Raw genomic sequence first — 18,799 nt, 5'->3', positions numbered from 1 at the left:
GTAACCTTCTGCTTAGAAACTGTGCAATTTTATTCAGTCCAAGTGTTAAAACCTAAGTCTTTTAAAGTTCAGCAATAGGAATTTGTTTATATATCATATATATATATGTTAACATATATATTATGTGTTCTTCACATTTAAAAAATAGATCATCAACACATATGTATTTGTATTCCTTCAACAAACATTACCTTGCACTATACAGGGTAAGACAGGTGCTTTTGTATACCTACTTATTCACAACCATTTCTTGAGCATCTACTAGGGGTCAGGCACTGTGCTTAGCACTGAGCATACAAAAATAAAGGTAATGACTTGTTTCTTTGAGGGGCTTGGTATCTAGTTGGGGAAGCAGACAAACAAATACACATTTTGCAACACAGTCTGGCGAATATTATCCCAGAGATATGAATGATATGCTGTGATATTACAGAGAACAGAACAGCCATCTCTACTCTATGAGAGGTCTTGAAGTATGAACATCAGTTTTCAAGCAAAGACAAGTGGCAGGTCAGAGGAATGGCATTCCAGGAGTGAGACAACAGGATGTGCAAAGTATGAAAGTATGTAAGAATGAAAAAATGAGGCTATCTTTTTATAATTTAGTTCCCCCTGCCTGAGTATAAATTAGTGGCTGGTGATATGCATACTCCTAGCAGGCTGTTGTACCAGGCACAGGAATTTCAAAGCCAACAGGCCGCTCAAGTTGCCCCAGATGGAAGGTGCTTGACTTCCCCATGGCTCTTAGGCTAGTAGAGTTCTCATGATGAATCCTGAACCTTGCCAAGATAAATGTTTAAGTCCTCTGGACCATAAAATGCCCTTAATATGAAGAACTCACATTTTCTGTGCATGTATGCTAAACTTATGAACTTGGGCTTCTGTGGTCCTTTATTTTTAATAAAAAATTAGAAAACATTGCCCTTTAGATCAATGCCACTCAAACTGTGAGTCCAAGAAAAGATAAAGAGTTTGAGCCAGTGCATGAATGAACACACTGTTGCCTTTATCAATAAAATTGTGCTCTCAAGAAATATAAACTGAACTAAATAGTTTGCCTAGTGGCATAGTTGATTTACATTTGGCACAAGCTACTAATCTCATCACAGACTGACTGCTAACAAATAGTTCATGGGTTGGCGGTTATCCATAGAACACATTTTTTAGATAACTCACTATCCATTAAATACAATCTTTATGACAAATCTTACTGTTTTCTTTCAGAACTAGTTCTACGTTTTCTTTCTCCGTTGGGAGAATGATATGATCTACCTTTTATCTCTTTTATGTATATTTTTGGTGTACTTGACTTCCTTTTTGTTTTGGTTTCTAAGTAGTTCAGAGCCAAATTTGAAGCTCGAGTACATCAACCTGGTTGATACTTATTGGTGTCATTTTTTACATACTTATTCTCCATTTGGATTTCCAATTTAAAATTTGACTCAATCATTTCATTGAATATGTTTTTGCTGAATGAGAATGATGACAATGATGACAATCATGACAATGAGCATTACAGCAAGCAGGACAAATTGGCCAGATTTCTGGTCTGCATCCATTTGAGTAGAATCAGGTTATCGCTGTGCCTCCATGATTCCAAAAACGTTTGAAGTTTTTGATCTCTGAATTACCAGAATTTGCACTCATGGAAACACAGTAGTACTCATGAGGAACACAATCCTCTGCATGCAGAGGGTACTGGCCTACATAGTGAAGTCAGCATGCACAGTTAGGAGAAGATCACTCACCGTCTTGGTCGTTACCTGAGTCAGCTGGAGACTTGCTTCGGCGCATGGGGCCGGGGCTCTTGGCTGAACTCTTCTGAGGTGTTGGGGATGCCTTTGGGCCAGCTGTGGCCGATGGGTTTCCCTTCATGACTCGGCATTCTGAGGCAAAAGAGACAGCTTAGTAGGAGGTAAAATTGAGGCTGAGAATGTCATTAGCCTTTGGAAACAGGAACAACTAACATAGGCCAAAAACACCTCAGTGGTTCAGGGCTCTAATGTGGTCCTCATTGTTTGTAGGAACTATGGTTCTGGGGTAGGTGGCATGGAGGCATTTTCAAAAGTCATCTGGACTAAGATACGTATTTAAGACCCTGGATTATGGAACAAGGGCAGGAGTTCAAAATTCAGTCAAGTAGGTAATTAAAAGTCCACCTGAGGTAGGCATTTGGCATAGTGGTTAAGACCTGTTAGGACAGCTGAAGCACATATCAGTGTGCCGAAGTTTGATCCCTAGCTCTGTCTCCTGACTCCAGTCTCCTGCTAATTTGGACTTTGAAAGACAGTAGTGAGGGTTCAAGTAATTGGGTTCCTGTTACCCATATGAGAGAAATGGATTGGGTTTACACTTGCCAGATTTGGCCCCTCCAGCCATTGTGAGCATTTGGAGAATGAGACAGAGGATGAGGACTAACTCTGTCTCTTTATCTTTCTTTCTCTCTCTTTGTCTCCCCCTTCTGTGCAAAAAAAGCCAACTCATTTATTTGCTAAAGACTTAACCATATCTCAGAAGAGCATCAATTGATGCATCCTTTAATTAGTTTCCTTGGAGTTGAAATTGATAGCTCAGAGGTTGCAGCTACACAGATCAACCATCCATGAATAATTTAAAAGTGGGAGTAGGAACTATCATTTATTGTCTATTATATGCCACAAATTTATAAGATTTACATAATGGATTTCGTGTCATTTAAATTTATTTATTTATTTATTATTTTAGAGGCAGAGGGACGGAGAGAGAGAGAGAGAGAGAGAGAGAGAGAGAGAGAATATGAATTTCCATCCACTAGTTCACTTCCCAGATGCCCACAATGGCCAGGGATGGGCCAGACTGAATCTGTGGCCCAGGAACACAATCTAGGTCTTCCATGTGGATGACAGGAACCTAATTACTTGAGCCATTAGCATTGTCTCTCAGGGTCTGAATTAACAGGAAGCTGGAATCAGGAGCTATGAATTGAACCCAGACACACTAATGTGGAATGTGAGTATCTTAACCACTAGGCAAAACATCAGCCCGTTATGTAATTTTATATAAATAAGCACTATCACCACCATCGTCTTGCACGCATAGAGTTCTTTTGATTTTGGGTGCACACTATCTTAACCCCATATGGTGGTTTAATGAATAAATGTGCCAGGAGTAACTCTGTCATTCAGCTCATGGTTGTGAAGGAGAATGTGCCAGATGTTCCTGTATTTGCCTCAAATCCAATCTGACACATAGTGAGCATCTTTATCATACAATCATTCAGTATTCCATACTATGGTCATCTGGGGCTTTGATAGTGCTAAATTTTTAGGAGGATCATTATACTTATATTGCTGATGAGCAGCCTTTTGTTTTGGGCCAGGAAGCAAAAAAGTAGAACAACAACTACAAGCCAAATCTCCTGAGTCTCAATTTAGTGATCTTTCCACTGACATTTTCTCAACCTTGTACTGTGATATGAAAAGTAGAATCAAACATCTGGAAACAGAGTAGTGTTTTCTTTTAAAAAATTATTTGAGAGGGAGAGAGACAGAGATAGAGAGACAGAAGAAAGACAGAAAGAAAACTCTCATCCAGTGGTTCACTTCCCAAATACTCACAATGGCCAGGACTAAAGTCAGGAGTTAAGGATTCAATGCAAATCTCTCACTTGGGTGGTAGGAACCCACTTACTTGAACCATCACCTGATTCTTCCAAGAATCTGCATTAGCAGCAAACCAGAGTTTGGAGCCAGAGCCAGGACTCTGATGTGGGATGCAGACATCTTAACAGGCCAACAGCCACCACAAGAATAATCTCCTTGTTGTCTACTACTTAAAGGTACATTGATGTATAAATTAACCAGAAAGATTTGAGTAGCTACTCTTTTAAATTAAGTATTTCAGGAAACTCAGTTAAGGGGAAAGTTCATTTTTGTTTGTTTCACTTCTTGTTTTGGTTGATGAACTTTAGTAGTCACTGCCTGTACCTAGAGATGTAGAAGATAGAGTGAATTGGAAATAGTCTGTACTCATTTAGCTATTGTATGATCATTTGCCTTTTCACAAATGGAATACAGCAGAAATGCCACCTCTTTTAGGCTTCTTGTCATCTGAGCTATATGTGAAGTCTATATTAGAAACTCCACCTTTGTTTTTCTCATACTTTAATTTTTGAAAAGTGAGGAATATATTTGAATGTGCCTTTCCATCAAAAAACCCTATTTCTGTGTGAGCTGATTCACCCTTAAACTTATACCTGGAGCTTGGATTCAAACAAGGGAAAATAGATGGGCATATGTTCATCTCCATCCTGAGATTAAAAGCGCTCTTGGAATCCTAAATCACAAAATGAGGAAAATGGGACAGAAAACCTAAGGAGTTTTCAAGGAAAAAATGTTTGATACTGACTCAGTGGAAAATTTAAGAATAGACACATCCACGTGAGCAGAATGAATATATATTCATAAATTTTAACTCCAAATATTCCTTCCTGTGACCTGATTGTGCCTATCAATCCATGTGATACACTATGTGCTTTAAATATATGGTCACTGTCAGGGCAGATGGTGAGTTTTATTGGGTTTGGAGGATAGGTCTCTAGGACATCCCATCAACCTTGCCCATAGTGACCCATGTATCCAAATATACAGGGAAAAATTTACAATATCCATCCTTGAGGTACCATGCATAAGTGTTCTTCAGACAATATAAACCCATGGGAATTCTTAGGGATAGAAAGAAGAAAAATGGAACAATAAAACCCAGTTATATGCTTACCATTTTCATCCAGAGAAAAGTCATCCTGAGCATAGCGAAATTTTTCAGGACCACAGGCAATAAACACATCATCATCACCAAAGAAATCATGGAGACAAGTTACCTATGAAGAAACCAGAAACATTGTATTGGTATTTGGTGGTCTTGTGAAATGCAACTCACACTCATGAAAAAAAGCTTGACATCTAGGTCATCATTTCCAGATCCCAGGAATCTCTTTTCTCAAACACCTATAACACTTATAATCTGCTCAACAAACACTGCTGAATAATGCCACAATTAGTGTCATCATATTTTCATGTTTCATGTGTTCATTTTTTCCATTGCCTCAAGGGTAAGATTGAGACTATGTCTGAATGGAATGCCTCCCTTTTAAGAAAAGTTACCCAGCAAACAGGTCAACAAATGTCACCTCTTCTTAGACCTTCAAAGAGAGTGTTCCTGGCCCAACTCTTGGGCCAGGGGTCTAGGCAAAAGCAGACAATAAAGATGTTATGCAGCCTGTGATGGATAGGACCTTGGGGCTAACCAAGAAATGGAGACTTTTAAAAGAAGGACACCATTTCTTAACTGCATTGGATACCCTCAAATTGAACCTTTGCTAAAAATAAGCCAAAAACTTGGTAGTGGCTCAGGTTACCACTCCTCCCTGAGAAACCTGGAGAGGGAAACTAGGCTGACTACCTAAAAGTTCATCAAAAGCATGGTTCCTCAATAGGCTTGTAAAGCCATGTACCAAGACCCTTCCTGCCTTCTAGTGCCTTATGATTGCTGCTTTTCCAGAACAGAGAGAGATTCTTACCAACCCCCTTTTTGCACAAAGAAATGATGGTCCCTGGGAAAGTATACTGCTCCATGCAGTCTCCCCACTTCTCAGCTTTCCTAATTACATTTGATAATTAGTCCAGCCCATCAGGGAAACCCCAGGAGAAACCATAGAGTCAAAACATGCTTATCCCACTCTTTAGCTTGAAAGTGTTCAAAGCCTCTAATTGTTCTAAGCTCCCCATTCATGCTGCCAGCAATGGTGTTACAAATGCACGGTGCTCACAAACTAACAGCAGATTTCTGGGTACAGAAAAAAAAATATGTTATATTGGAAAAAATGTTTATATTAATAACATCATCTCCCACTCAAATTCTATTCAATTCCTGGTACCCCAGGCAAGATGGTTATAAGCCTCATATAAAGGAAGAGGTGCTTAAGGTGTCTCAGCCTCCCAAACATCCAAGAGATGCCCAGAGGAGGGAGGAAGATTTGGAGGCCTATCAGGGTAGCTCCTATTAAGCCTTTTCCTAGTCCTGGGTCTCAACCTTATTAAATAAGCCAAAACCCTTCTTCAGCTCACTTGTCCTTCACCCATTCATCCCATGATCATGTAATGACAGTCAGAGTTACCACTGACTGAAGGCTTACTCAATGACAAGCACTCTGCTAATTACTTCCAAATCTATCATCTCATTTTACCCTCCCAACAAAACCTAGAAGTCAATATTATTGACATTGCTATTTTAAAGATGAGAAACCCGAGACCCAAATACGACAAATTATCCAGATGACAGTGAATCCAGACAAGTGCAGATATGACTTCAAAGCTTGTGCTTTAAAAAGCATTATTTAAAAGAATATTTAGTTGAAAGACAGTGAAAGAGAGGAGAAAGAGAAAGGAGAGAGGGAGAGAGAGAGAGGGAGAGAGGGAGAGAGGGAGAGAGGGAGAGAGAGAGAGAGAGGAGAGATAGAGACTGTGCTTTTAACCACTTGACAATACATATATAGATTAGTCACTGGAGAGACTGCAATGAATAAGACTCTGTAATAACACCATGGAGCTTATGGTCTGATTGATGTACAATGAAAGAACATTTCAATTTAGGGTGTCATGAGTACTAGGAGTGTCTGTAGATAAGTTGAAAGCTATTGATTACCATATCTTAGTGACCCCAGTCACTGACTGGCATTGTGATTTCAATAAGCATCCTGCAGATTGTCCTGGTGGCAGAGCCTATGACGGAGGATACATGGCTTTGAGCTCTGCTACAGACCTCCCAGTAATATCTAGGACGTTGGTTAAAAAAAAAAAAAAAACTGTAGCCCTAACTTTGATACATTAATTGTCCCCAAATTGTCTACTCTCTGCCACTTCCTTGTCTCTGAAGATCTTTGTGATGTCTTTGAGACTAGCTTTGACCCTATCTGCCATTTTTTTTTTGGTCATGAGTAAAGGAGTCCTCATCATGAAGTGTTCCTCAGCTAGTGGCCTTTAGGCATTAGCACTTTGTTTTAAGATCTCCTTGTATTTTCACTTGTATTCACCTAGTCCTCCCCTATTGGATCACAGGTTTCTGAATGTAGACCAAGTTTATCCCTCCCTCTTTATCTCGCCATGGTTGCTGTTAGAAAGCTTGTTACATAATTCAAATTTAGCCATGGATGTTTCTGCCCAACTGCATACAGAGAAGTAGGAACATTGAGAGGCTTTATAAAGATACATAAAGAAACAAAAGTAGGAATATGAAAGACTAAATCAATTGTGGAAAACAACAGACATTGTAGGATGTAGGATTCAGAGGCTTTAAAAAGTAACAAAACATGAATTTAAGAACAAGAAAGGAGAAATGACGATGAACACAGAAATTATTCTCACATGACTGTGAATTATTTCAAAAATTTTAATGAAAGGGATGATTTGTACATCTCAGTTACATTCCTTGATATCCTATTGTAGGACAACTAAACTTTACAAATTGTTTTGCGGGTTGCTTTGACAATGATCCACTCTCCTTCAATCCCAGGCCTCTCTACCCCCACTCAGCTTTCGAAAAAGCCTTTAGATAACTTCTCCTTTGGGAAGCTTCTAAGAAAGGCCAAGTCCCCTGTGCTTCTGACATATCACAACGGTGGAGCTGGCTTAAAACACATTCATATTTCAATCCAGCTGTTCAGCATCAGATTTCTGGTGTGATCCCAACCCACATTTTACTGGCTCCCAAATGTACACATTGCACACATGGATACCCAGCTTCCCCAAATGCCTTGGATATTGAGACACAGAAGCTCCCCATCTTTGTTACAGTCTTGGAAAAATAGAATGCTCTCCATCTAAAATATGTGGAATCCAAGGCCCAGAGAGTCAAAGTAGTCCAAGGATGCACAGCCAGCTTACGGTAGAGTTAGGACTAGCACCCAGATGTTCTATGTCAATTCAGGACAAATATTTCAATTACTAGAGAGAACAAGCCTTCCTAAAGTCCTGACTTCAAAGGTTTTAAAGCATATATGGTGAGATGGGCATTTGACAAAGCAGTTAAGACACCACTTAGGATGCCCACATCCTATATCAGAGTGCCTGCGCTTATTTTTTTCAATTCCAGCTTCCTACTAATGTGTGTATATATACGTGGGTCCCTGTCACCCACATAGGAGATCTGTTTTGAGTTCCAGCCTCCTGGCTTCACCCTGGATCCACCTAGGCCATTTCAGGCATTTGGATAGTGAAACAGTGGATGGAAGATCTCTCTCTCTCTCTCTCTCTCTCTCTCTCTCCCTATCACTTTGCCTTTAAAATGCATTGTAAAAGAAAGAATACTACAAAGCCTAGACATAAAAGTACTCATTTATCCTGGTCAATGTCCAATATGTGTTAGAACATTTTAGCGAATTGAAAAAAAGAAATATCTTTGTGGATAATGTTTTTAATTTATGGACAGGAAAACCATCCACTACTGTAACTGAAACTCAGTATGTAGTGGAGTAGAAGGACAGGGAGAAGTAGAGAAAGAAAAGAAAGGAAAGTGGGAAAAGAATAAGGAGAAGCAGGAGAAAGAATGGAGGATAAGAGATAATACTCAAGGGGCCGGCGCCGTGGCTCACTTGGCTAATCCTCCGCCTGTGGTGCCAGCATCCCAAATGAGCACCAGGTTCTAGTCCCGGCTGCTTCCCTTCCAGTCCGGCTCTCTGCTGTGGCCCGGGAAGGCAGTGGAGGATGGCCCAAGTGTTTGGGCACCTGCACCCGCGTGGGCGACCAGGAGGAAGCACCTGGCTCCTGGCTTCAGATCGGCGTAGCTCCGGCTGTAGTGGCCATTTGGGGGGGGGGGGGGGTGAACCAATGGAAGGAAGACCTTTCTCTCTATTTCTCTCTCTTACTGTCTAACTCTATCTGTCAATAAAAAAAATGCCTTCTCTTTAAAAAAAAATAGACAATACTTAAAAGAATCTCACAGGGGCCAGTGCTGTGGAGCAGCAGGTAAAGCCACCGCCTACAGTGCTGACATCCCATATGGGTGCCAGTTCGAGTCCTGGCTGCTCCACTTCTGATCCAGCTCTCTGCTATGGTCTGGAAAAGCAGTAAAAGATGGCACAAGTCCTTGGGCCCCTGCACCCACGTGGGAGACCCAGAAGAAGTTCCTGGTTCCTGGCTTCAGATCGGTGCAGTTTCGGCTGTTGCAGCCATCAGGAGAGTGAACCAGTGGATGGAAGACCTCTCTCTCTGTCTCTACCTCTCTATATAACTCTGTCTTTCAAATAAATAAATAAATCTTAAAAAAAGAATCTCACACATAACAGCTGCTTTTTAAAATTTCACAGTTAATATGACACAAACTCCACCTTAATTTACAGTAAAAATTTCTGATTTTCCAAATCAGCTTGTGGATATAAAATTTTCATTGCAAAGTGGAAGCAGAGGTAGAAAACATAAATAATCATTATGATACTACTTAAATCATCCTCAAAGATCAAAGGTCTTTGTGGCATCAACTTCAGTATGTCATATTTGGGTATTTAAGTCAGAGAAGAGAACATGAATATATGATACCTATCTTTATAATTAATCAACTGTCAGCACAAAATCAATGAAGTCAATTCACATTAACATTGAACCATTAATTTAATGCTGTTTCATTGGAAAAAAAACCCACAGCAGGTGTTAGAGGAAGGGAGGCCAGCTTGGTTGTGCATTAGTGTGAACCATAGATTATATGGATGGTCCAGTAGTGGCTTAAATGTAAAAGTACATATGGGGAAATGGAGACAATGTCTCACTATGTGAGAGCATTTTGAGTCTATTAGTTGCAAATTGCAAATTCACTCTGTGACTTGATTTAGTCTTGATTAGATTCTCTATCCTCATATTACAGACACTAGCAGTTAGTTCTTCTATGTGCCTGATGCTAGCAGACTCTCCATTTAACTTACCTAATTATTTGGAAGGCAATGTTACCTTGAGAAGTTATATCTTGCTTGTATTATCTATAAGGCTCACTTTCAATGTGCAAAATATTTTCATTGAAGGTTCAATTTCACTTATATTGATACATTAAGTATGTACTGGTGCAAAGAAACTGTGTGAGAGATACAGAAATGTACAATAATGGGCCACTTTTCTTCACAGAGTTGGCAATATAATAAGCAAGTCAGAACTACACGAAAAATTTGAATACAAGGAAGTCTGTTAGCACTATTGTAGCTACAACAAAGAACAAGGGAAGCACAGAAGACAAAGAAAACAATTCTAATCATGAGAACTGGGGAGGGCTCCAAAGAGAAGATGGCACAAAAACTGACTCTTGAAGGATGAGTAGGCAATAGGTTAATGGAGTTAGGAGAGATTCCAGGCAGAGGTAACTGCATGAACCAAGGCAAAGAGGCAGGAATGTGCTTTTTTCTTAATGGTTATGGAATAAAGAGCTGAATCTTGGTAATGAAAGTAACAGAGATTCTGAGCCTGCAAAGCTCTGAACAAACAGCACAATTGCTCAGACCCATCTACTGACCTTCTGCACAGACAAACCATACTGTTGTCTACTGGTAGAATTCAGGGCTAAGAGGAGGGCAGAGAGTGTCTTTGAGGAAGGATGACCCCAGTGGTGAAGAAGAGGGAACCCCCGTGGCAAGGAAGACAAACCACACCGATTTCCCAGTCTTGCCAACAGTGTGCCTTGCCCAGAGAGAGTGACTGGCAAGCTTCACAAAATAAGTTAATGAAAGAGTCAGTAAATATTACTACAGATGAGGCTTTTTCTAAAAGTCACTGCTACACTCATTCTGAAACATTTCCTGCCTGCCCAAAAGATTGGCACAAACGTGGCTTTGGTGAGCGGTGGCAATGTTTCTGAGATCACCCTGGCTTTCTTTACCAAACTCATTTTCCTGAGGTTATCTTGAAGGCTTGCTATTGGGTTTTTCAAGACGACTTTTTTTTTTTTTTTTTTTTTTTTTGCCAGGGCAAGCAGTTCCTTGGTTCTGCAATGAAATGTTTTGGCACAGATCTTTTTATTCAAAGACTTGAACTTCCCAGGAAGGCATCAGGTAGTTGGGTCCCTGTTACCTACATGGGAAACCAGTATTGAGTTTCCAATTCTCACCTTTGGCCTGGCCCAGCGCTGGTTGTTGAGAATATTTAAGGTATGAACCACTGTATTGAAGATCTCTCTATATCTCGGTATTTCAAATATAATTAATTAATTAATAATATGTGAAAAATATTGAATTATACACTTTAATAAGTGATTTGTATATCAATAAAACTGCAAAAAAGAGAAATGTAAAAATGTTTATTGCAATTTATTGTGAATTTAGTTGTAATGTAATAGGAAGTATTTTTTGAATACTTAGTCTGTCGTATTGCAGAAGGAAAGTCAGATTTCACCTATTCAGAGAAGTCATCCTTATTACCTAGTCTCAACTAGAACCACCACCACCACCAAGAGAATCATTTTCCACAAGACTGGAAATGCATTGTTTGTTCACTACTGATGCCCTCAAAAGCAACCTATTTAAAAGTATTGTTATCATCAGTTATAGTAAGAGTATGAAAATTCAAAAAATTATAATTAAATCTTTGTTTGATAATTAAAGACATTGTAGTACAATGTGATAATCTCCAGACTACCAATGAGCACTATCCTCTGTATTGTACAGAAGAGAAAATCATAACAGATGAAGACTGATTTATTTGCTGAATTCTAGATCTATTTGTTTTCTAATAATTTGCCTAAAAATATAGCATCAATTCCCTCCATAAATAAAGACTATTTTTTAAAAAAATATTTACTTATTTATTTGAAAGGCATTGTTATAGAGAGATAGGGAGAGACAGAGAGATAGAAGAGAGACATAGAAGAAGTGGTTTACTCACAAAATGATTGCAACAACTAGGTCTGGACCAGGCCAAAACCATGAGCTTCATTTGGGTCTCCCATGTGGGTAGAGGGGCCCAAAGACTTGGGCCATTTTCCACTGCTTTCCCAGGTGCATTAGCAGGGAGCTGGATTGGAAGTGGAACAGCCAGGACTCGAACCAGTGCCCATATGGGATGCTGGCATTGCAGGCAGCAGCTTAACCTGCTATATCACAACACTGGTTCCCTAAAGACCATTTCTTTAGGCTCTTTGATTGCTCTATTGGTTTTTTCCTTTCTCCTTCTTTCACTCATCAAAGCATTCATTTATTAAGGACACTACTATGTTTCTGATTTTCATTGTCTGGCCTCATGATGCTTAGCTTAGGAAACAGTGTTGAGCAGCTGATTGTGAAAGGAGGGACTGTTATTCTGTTCCCACTATCTGTGCTGTTTTCTGGAAATCCTCAGTCCCTCCCCACCCAGTTTACCTATTCTTATGTAAGTCACATTGAAGCTGTATATCTCTAGTTTTCTAGCACTAGACCTTATTGGATCTCTCTCTGTCTTTGCCTGGTAAAGAGTGACAGAAACTTTACTCATAGGTCTCTGGGCAATAAGGTACCATGAGAAATTCTAGAAATAGGTTGCATTTCTGTCAGCTAATTCTTCCACTGGTATTTTTAGCCTCATAGACAATGGTTACTTTCCTTACTTCATTCTGGAATTTCTTCCAGAAATTAGTTAGACTAAACTTAGACTAAAATCTGGACAATGAAATCTCATCTGAAATATTTGACTTTGAATTTATTCTCTTCAGCCTTAAAATAATTTATCTTTGTATGGTGAAAGGTCATAATGATGCTACCTAGCTTTTGTTGTTTGATATTTTTCATATTTTCTCATCTCCATTATCTCATATGGTTCATTGGACTGGATTTTAGTAAGTAAACCACAAATGCCCATGAATGTTGAGTGACTTTTACAAGGTCACATTGATAGTTATTGATAGAACTGATACTAGAACTCAAGATTGCTTCTTTCACTCTAACACTCTGGGTATTTAAGGTACATAGCAAAGGCACTTATTTCCTAGACAGGGAAGACATGGGTAAAGGAATTCAGTAGAGGACTCTGGATGGCAAAAAAAAAAAAAAAAAAAAAAAAAAAAAAAAATTACAAATGGTAGGGGAAAGAGTGGCACAGAGAGGAGGTGGGAAGGAATAAGACTCTCTACCCTATTTTACTGGGAGCTGGTTGAGATTTAATAACCTGAGTTAGACAGTGCCAGACCCCTTGGAAGCCTGGCAACCCCTCAATGCTCAAGTGTGTTTTTCCTTAGTTTTTCTTTGCCATTTTTCCAAGAGTCTGTCAGCTCCCACTGGGGATCTCTCAGGGATGAGAACAGCTGCAGAAGCACTGTAGCTGGGCTCTGAGTCCATGCCCAGAACTGACACCTGCCCTTCCACAGGGCCCTGGGGACAAGTTGGCTCAGAGAAACAGGGACAAGACAGAACTCCATTCATCAGAAAGAACTGGGGTAGAAAAACCTTGCTTGATCCCTTGGCACCAATAAGCTCTAAGGTTGGCCCTGGGCCCCACACAAGTCCAGGTTCTATTTAGTATGGTCAATTAAAATAGGAGAATGTGCTTGTAGGGCCCATTGTAGTTACCTATCACATTTAATAGTTATCTGGTGTCTGTTGCACACAAAGTACAGTGAGGGTATGGCTTTGGAGTTCAGTCAGGGAAGGAAAGTTTTACTGGGTAAATAAGCTAGTTTCTACCTACGTTCTAGGCTAAAACCTGCCACTGATTCACATCTTTTTTTCTAGGCTTTAGTTTCCTGTGATATAAGGTGACAACACTGGTCTAGAGCCTTTTGAGATCAGTCTTTTATGTGTCACACACCCTTTAGAGAATCTGATGAAAACTGAGGCTCTTTCCCCCAGAAAAATGTGTATTTTCAAATAGAGAACTGATTTTCCATTTAACTTAGGGGGATTAAGGATTTCCCAAAAGCCCATCTATATAAACCAAGTTAAGAGTCTCTGGACTAGTTGATTTCTGAGGTCTATTCTGGCTCTGTCAGTCTATGAAACATTCCAGGTTGGACAGAGTTAATGATCAGAGACAACCAGGCCAGAATGCTGGCAGCTGTCCTGGAATCCCAGAGGCTTAACTGTACCCCCCTTCCCAGGCTTCCTGAGACTTCAGTCCAAGGGAAGCAAAAGGATGTAAGCTCATTCTCTGCAAACTGGGTCCAAGGGAAGCAAAGGAGTGCAAACCGATTTATGGTAAAACAGAGACTTCAGTGTGCATCAGACTGTTGCCTCCCAGGTTGCTGGAATTTAGCAAGGACACTAGCTTTGTAGGAGAGAGTAGGTGTGAGAGTTATGGCCTCTAAATGTTCCTCATGGTTGGCTGGGTATAGTATGAAAATCTTGACTGCCCAATTGGTAAGGAATATACAGCTTGTAGATGTTCTTAGATGGTGACTTAAGAGCTAATTATGAACATGGATGGACAGAATACTAATGGCTATAAACCTACTGTAAGTCCTTACATAATTATCTCTACCTTTGTAGCATCAAAATTTGAGGGAGAAGAAAGTGGTTTGATGGGTGCATCAGTCAGGGTCCCATTAGGAAACATATGACTTTCTTAGAGTAGATAAATAGAGTAGACTTTAATAAACAGAGTTGACTACAAAAATATGGGCAAGATATAGAGAGACTACAGAAGACTCTGTGGTATCAAAGCAATAGTAATAGTGGGGTCCATTAGAAGCCTTAGACCTCAAGGAGAGAGGGGAGGTAGTAATTACCAGAACTCAGAGGGAAGGAGAGAGAATGACAATCATGTAGAGAGGCTCCTCTGATAGGAACTGTGAACTTCAGTGAGTGGATGCCCAGCAACCCCTCAGACAGGGTACTGGGGTATAGAAATCTTAGAATAGTACCTCATGGAAGTGATGATCCAAGAATATAAAGAATATTTGGGAAACATGAGATTATAAGTCTCTATATCTGCTATCTTAGGCTCCATGTTCAGAGGATAATTTAAGAGTTAGTAATCCTAGAAAGCTCAAGATCAACAAGCTTTCACAATTTACAGCTTCTAGAGCAGTGGTTATCAACTGCAGCCATTTTGCCTCCTTCCAATTTCTCCTTCCCAGGGATATTGGACAATATCTGGAGATATTATAGGTTGTAACAATTTGGAAAAGGGGTGCTACCTGGAGGAGTGCTAGTGACATGTAATAGCTAGAGGTCACGGATGCTGCTGTGTGTCCTACAATATAACTTCTCACAACAAAAAGGGCCAGACCAAAATGTCAATATTGCCAGGATTGAGAAGCATCTGCACTTGGTTACTGTCAAGATATTTAGCTCTGGTCATCACACTCTTTACTCCCCATCTATAAGATGGCTTCCTTGCTACCACCTGTGGATCTGAGGATGGCAACTCCTGGAATCAGTTCTAACACAGCAGGTTTCTGTGTTATAGCAGACTGTCTCATTATTCAGAGTGCTGCTGTTGTGGCTATTATTACTATTGCCTATTGCTATTTAGTTTTTGACTCCTGGCCTTGTTTTAACCCCAACAGAGGATTATTTCCTAGTTTCTAACTGCTTGTCTGGTTAATGACTCACAGCCTGCCTGGACCTCTGGTTTTTGCAAGCTCTTTCTAAACCTGGCATCCTTCCTAGGCAATGAGGTCCACTTTCATCCATGGTTTCAGTACAACACTGCCTTACTCATTCCATTCTGGGACACCAAATAGGATTTTGACTACTAATTACACGAGACCTGCTGCCTCTTGAATCTCTATGAGAAAAGTGCCAGCCTCAGGAAAGAAACAACTCAATGAGCTGTCAACTGTGTAACAGGTCCTCCTGCTGTAACTGTCAAAGAAAGTGGTGTTTAGCCTAATGGATGAGACACCCATGTCCCATATCAGTGTCTGTGTTCAATTCCTGCCTCCAGATCCTGCTTTCTGCTTTCTAGCACCTGATTAACGCAAAACCTAGAAAGCAGCAGTGATGGCTCAAGTAGTTGGGTCTCCGCCACCCGCGAGGGAGAACCAAATTGTGTTCCTGTCTCCCAGCTTCAGCCCTGTCCCTGCTCGGCCACTAAGGGCATTTGTGGGAGTGAATCAATGGGTGGGAGCTTGCAATTCTCTTCCAATCTCTCTCTCTCTGTCTCTCTCTCTCCCTCATAAATAAATAGGATTTTTAAGAAAGGGAAGTGGTACATTTTGGGACAGCACATTTCAAAGACTTCTGTCTCAATTGGCTTAAGCAGAGATACAAAAATGTTCTACACAAAGGAGTTTTAGAGCCAGTTACACATTAATTTCATATGTGAAGAAACAAAAGCTGAAAATAAATTGAGATCCCATAGTTGAGATAATATCTGGTTTGGTCATTTCTCAAATGTCAGCCTCATGTCCCTACAAAGGAGTATAAAGAAGGAATTTGAAATGAAAATGAAAATATTACTGAGGACAGGAGAACGTAATGTTGTTTTCTTAACAAATTTTCATTCCTGAATTTGGAGACTCAGGTGGGGTTGTGGAAAGGAACTGCCTTCTCATCCTGGGTCAGTCACACATCAGTGTGTGATAATGGGCAAATCACTTAAATAGTCAATGCCTCAGGCTCATTATCTGAAAATTGGAGTCAATACTACTTTGTGTGTGTGTGTGTGTGTGCATGTGTCTTACAATTCAGGACAAAAATAATGCATATCAAAGTGCCTTGAAAATCATTAGTGCCAGGGGCCAGCACTGTGGGGCAGCAGGTTAAACTATTGCCCCATAGTGCCATCATCCTATATGGGCACTGGTTTGAGTCCTGGGTGCTCCACTTCCAATTTAGCTCCCTGCTAATGCACCTGGGAAGGCAATGGAAGATGGTTCAAGTACTTGGGCTCCTGCACCCATCTGGGAGACCTGGATGAAGCTCCTATCTCCTGGCTCCAGCCTGGCCCAGTCGCATCCAATGTAGACATTTGGGGGAATGAATTAGCAAATGGAAGATATGTCTCTCCTTCTTTCTCTCTCTGTAACTCTGTCTTTCAAATAAAAAAAATCTTTTAAAATAAAAGCAAATCATTATTGCTAAATGAATACAAATTATTATAGCTACTTTGCAAAAGATGTTTGACCTGAAGGGAGGTGAAGGTCAGTAAGGTGGCAATGGTGGGGGCATTGTGACATAGCAGGTAAAGCCACCATCTGCAACATTGTATCCTATATGGGTGGCTTCTGGTTTGGCCAGGCCTATCACTGGTCTTGAGGCCATCTGTAGAGTGAACGAATGTGAATGGATGCAAGATGTCTCTTCCTCTGACTACTGACTTTCAAAATAAATAAACAAATCTTTTTAAAAGAGGGTAACAAGAAAAGCTGATAAAGTGAATCATTTTCTGGGGAGAAGAAAAAGAGAGAAACGCACTCTTTTTCTCTGTCCCTATGGAACCTTTGACTTCCACATTGCAGATCTAGTAGTATCTGTCTTATTATTGTACAAAACCTCTGTGATACAAAACTCCCCCACATTACTAATACTCTCTGGTACTAATATTTTCATTAGTAAATTCCTCTCAATTCATTCACTTGTTATAGAACATTCATTAAATGTTTTGCTATGATAACTTAGTAACCATGATAACTGCTGGTGATACAAGAGAGAATAAGGTAGAGCTCCAATCCTCAAGAAGTAGTTAGTTTGCTGGAAATTTCTTATTTGAGTCACTTCTGTCACAGTTTAATTCTCTTCTTGCATCTGACCTACATTTAATGATCCACAAAAAATGACTTTTGGACCTTGTTTATACAATTATCTGAACTGCTTGTCCATTCCAAGTTTTGATTCATATGAATTGCTTTCTGAGCCTGTTAAGATTGTATACTTACACAATTAAATTTGCTTCCCTTAAAAATGAGGGGAAAAGTCAAAGTCCAACATATTGGCAGGAACCAGCAACTGGCTGGTGGGAAAGGATGAGTTGACTTATAATGTCTAATAAGCTAATTCACGCTAGAGTATTCAGTCGTGGACCTCTAGGCATTCATCCAACACTGGGCAGGATGGATGCAGGTGTCTAGAGATGAATTTAACTGGATCGGCGAAATAATGCAATAATTTCATATCCTTTAAAATCTTGTGAAAAATATTGGAAGTCTTTTATGACCTTTTAAATCACCCTCTGCAGATAAACTATCTTTAGAATTCTGTTTCCACCTCACCTGAGTTGTCTTCCCATTATGCTGATCACCATTTTTAAATGCATTAAATTAGTTCAAGCTCAGCCATTGGTCAAATACCTACAGAACTAAGGATGATACCTGTGCTAAAAGAGAGTTTCTATAACAGCCCTCAAAGAGGCTGGGAAACAAAATGCTTCTCTGAAGACATCTAAGAGGAATAGCTAGTGAAAGTGCTCTGGTTCTCCCCCCTCACAAAAAGGCCTTTCTTTTTACACTCCAAATCTCTTCCACCTCCCACACAGAGAGCCAGGACTAGTGGCAAGTTTCAGCAGGAATGCAAATTGAGGGATGTGTAAAAGGAAGACAGAAATAGACTGTATAATATGGCAACCAGTGTGATCTCCTGGAAGGAGCTCAACTTCAGCCTTTCCACTTTGAGCAAAGCCGCTCCTGTTTACATTTGCCTTTTGCATGGGCCATGGGGATCAGGAATCCAGCTTTCAATGATTTATAACAGCAGGACAACCCCTTAGAGGGTCAAAGACCCTCTTCTCACTATACTTCAAACCCAAATAAATGGTAGGAACCACAATGAAGGGACAGGACCTTAGCTGGAATGAACCTACACAATGAGATTTCCTCATTTCAGTAAAGACCAGACCTGTTGCAGTCTCTACAGAGGAATCTGCAGCACTGGGTGAGGAGACAA

At 40.1% G+C, this 18,799-nt stretch overlaps 1 protein-coding gene across 3 annotated transcripts in view; it reads right to left on the bottom strand.

The window, feature by feature from the left end:
* The window catches only part of DCX (doublecortin), a 132,428-nt gene that overhangs the window by 34,661 nt on the left and 78,968 nt on the right, over positions 1 to 18,799 (bottom strand). For 2 of the 3 annotated variants that reach the window (XM_017349815.3, XM_051827263.2), the window contains exons 4-5: positions 4,756 to 4,858; positions 1,764 to 1,886 (exon numbers count right to left, since the gene is read on the bottom strand). In XM_017349815.3, the coding sequence (XP_017205304.1) occupies positions 1,764 to 1,886; positions 4,756 to 4,858 (226 nt within the window). Of the gene's footprint in view, positions 1 to 1,748; positions 1,887 to 4,755; positions 4,859 to 18,799 lie in introns of all 3 variants that reach the window. The other variant, XM_017349813.3, reaches the window with a different exon arrangement.

The sequence above is a fragment of the Oryctolagus cuniculus genome, chromosome X (genome assembly GCF_964237555.1).
Source record: "Oryctolagus cuniculus chromosome X, mOryCun1.1, whole genome shotgun sequence".
Lineage (NCBI taxonomy): Eukaryota > Metazoa > Chordata > Mammalia > Lagomorpha > Leporidae > Oryctolagus > Oryctolagus cuniculus.
This window is presented reverse-complemented; position numbering and strand designations above follow the sequence as displayed.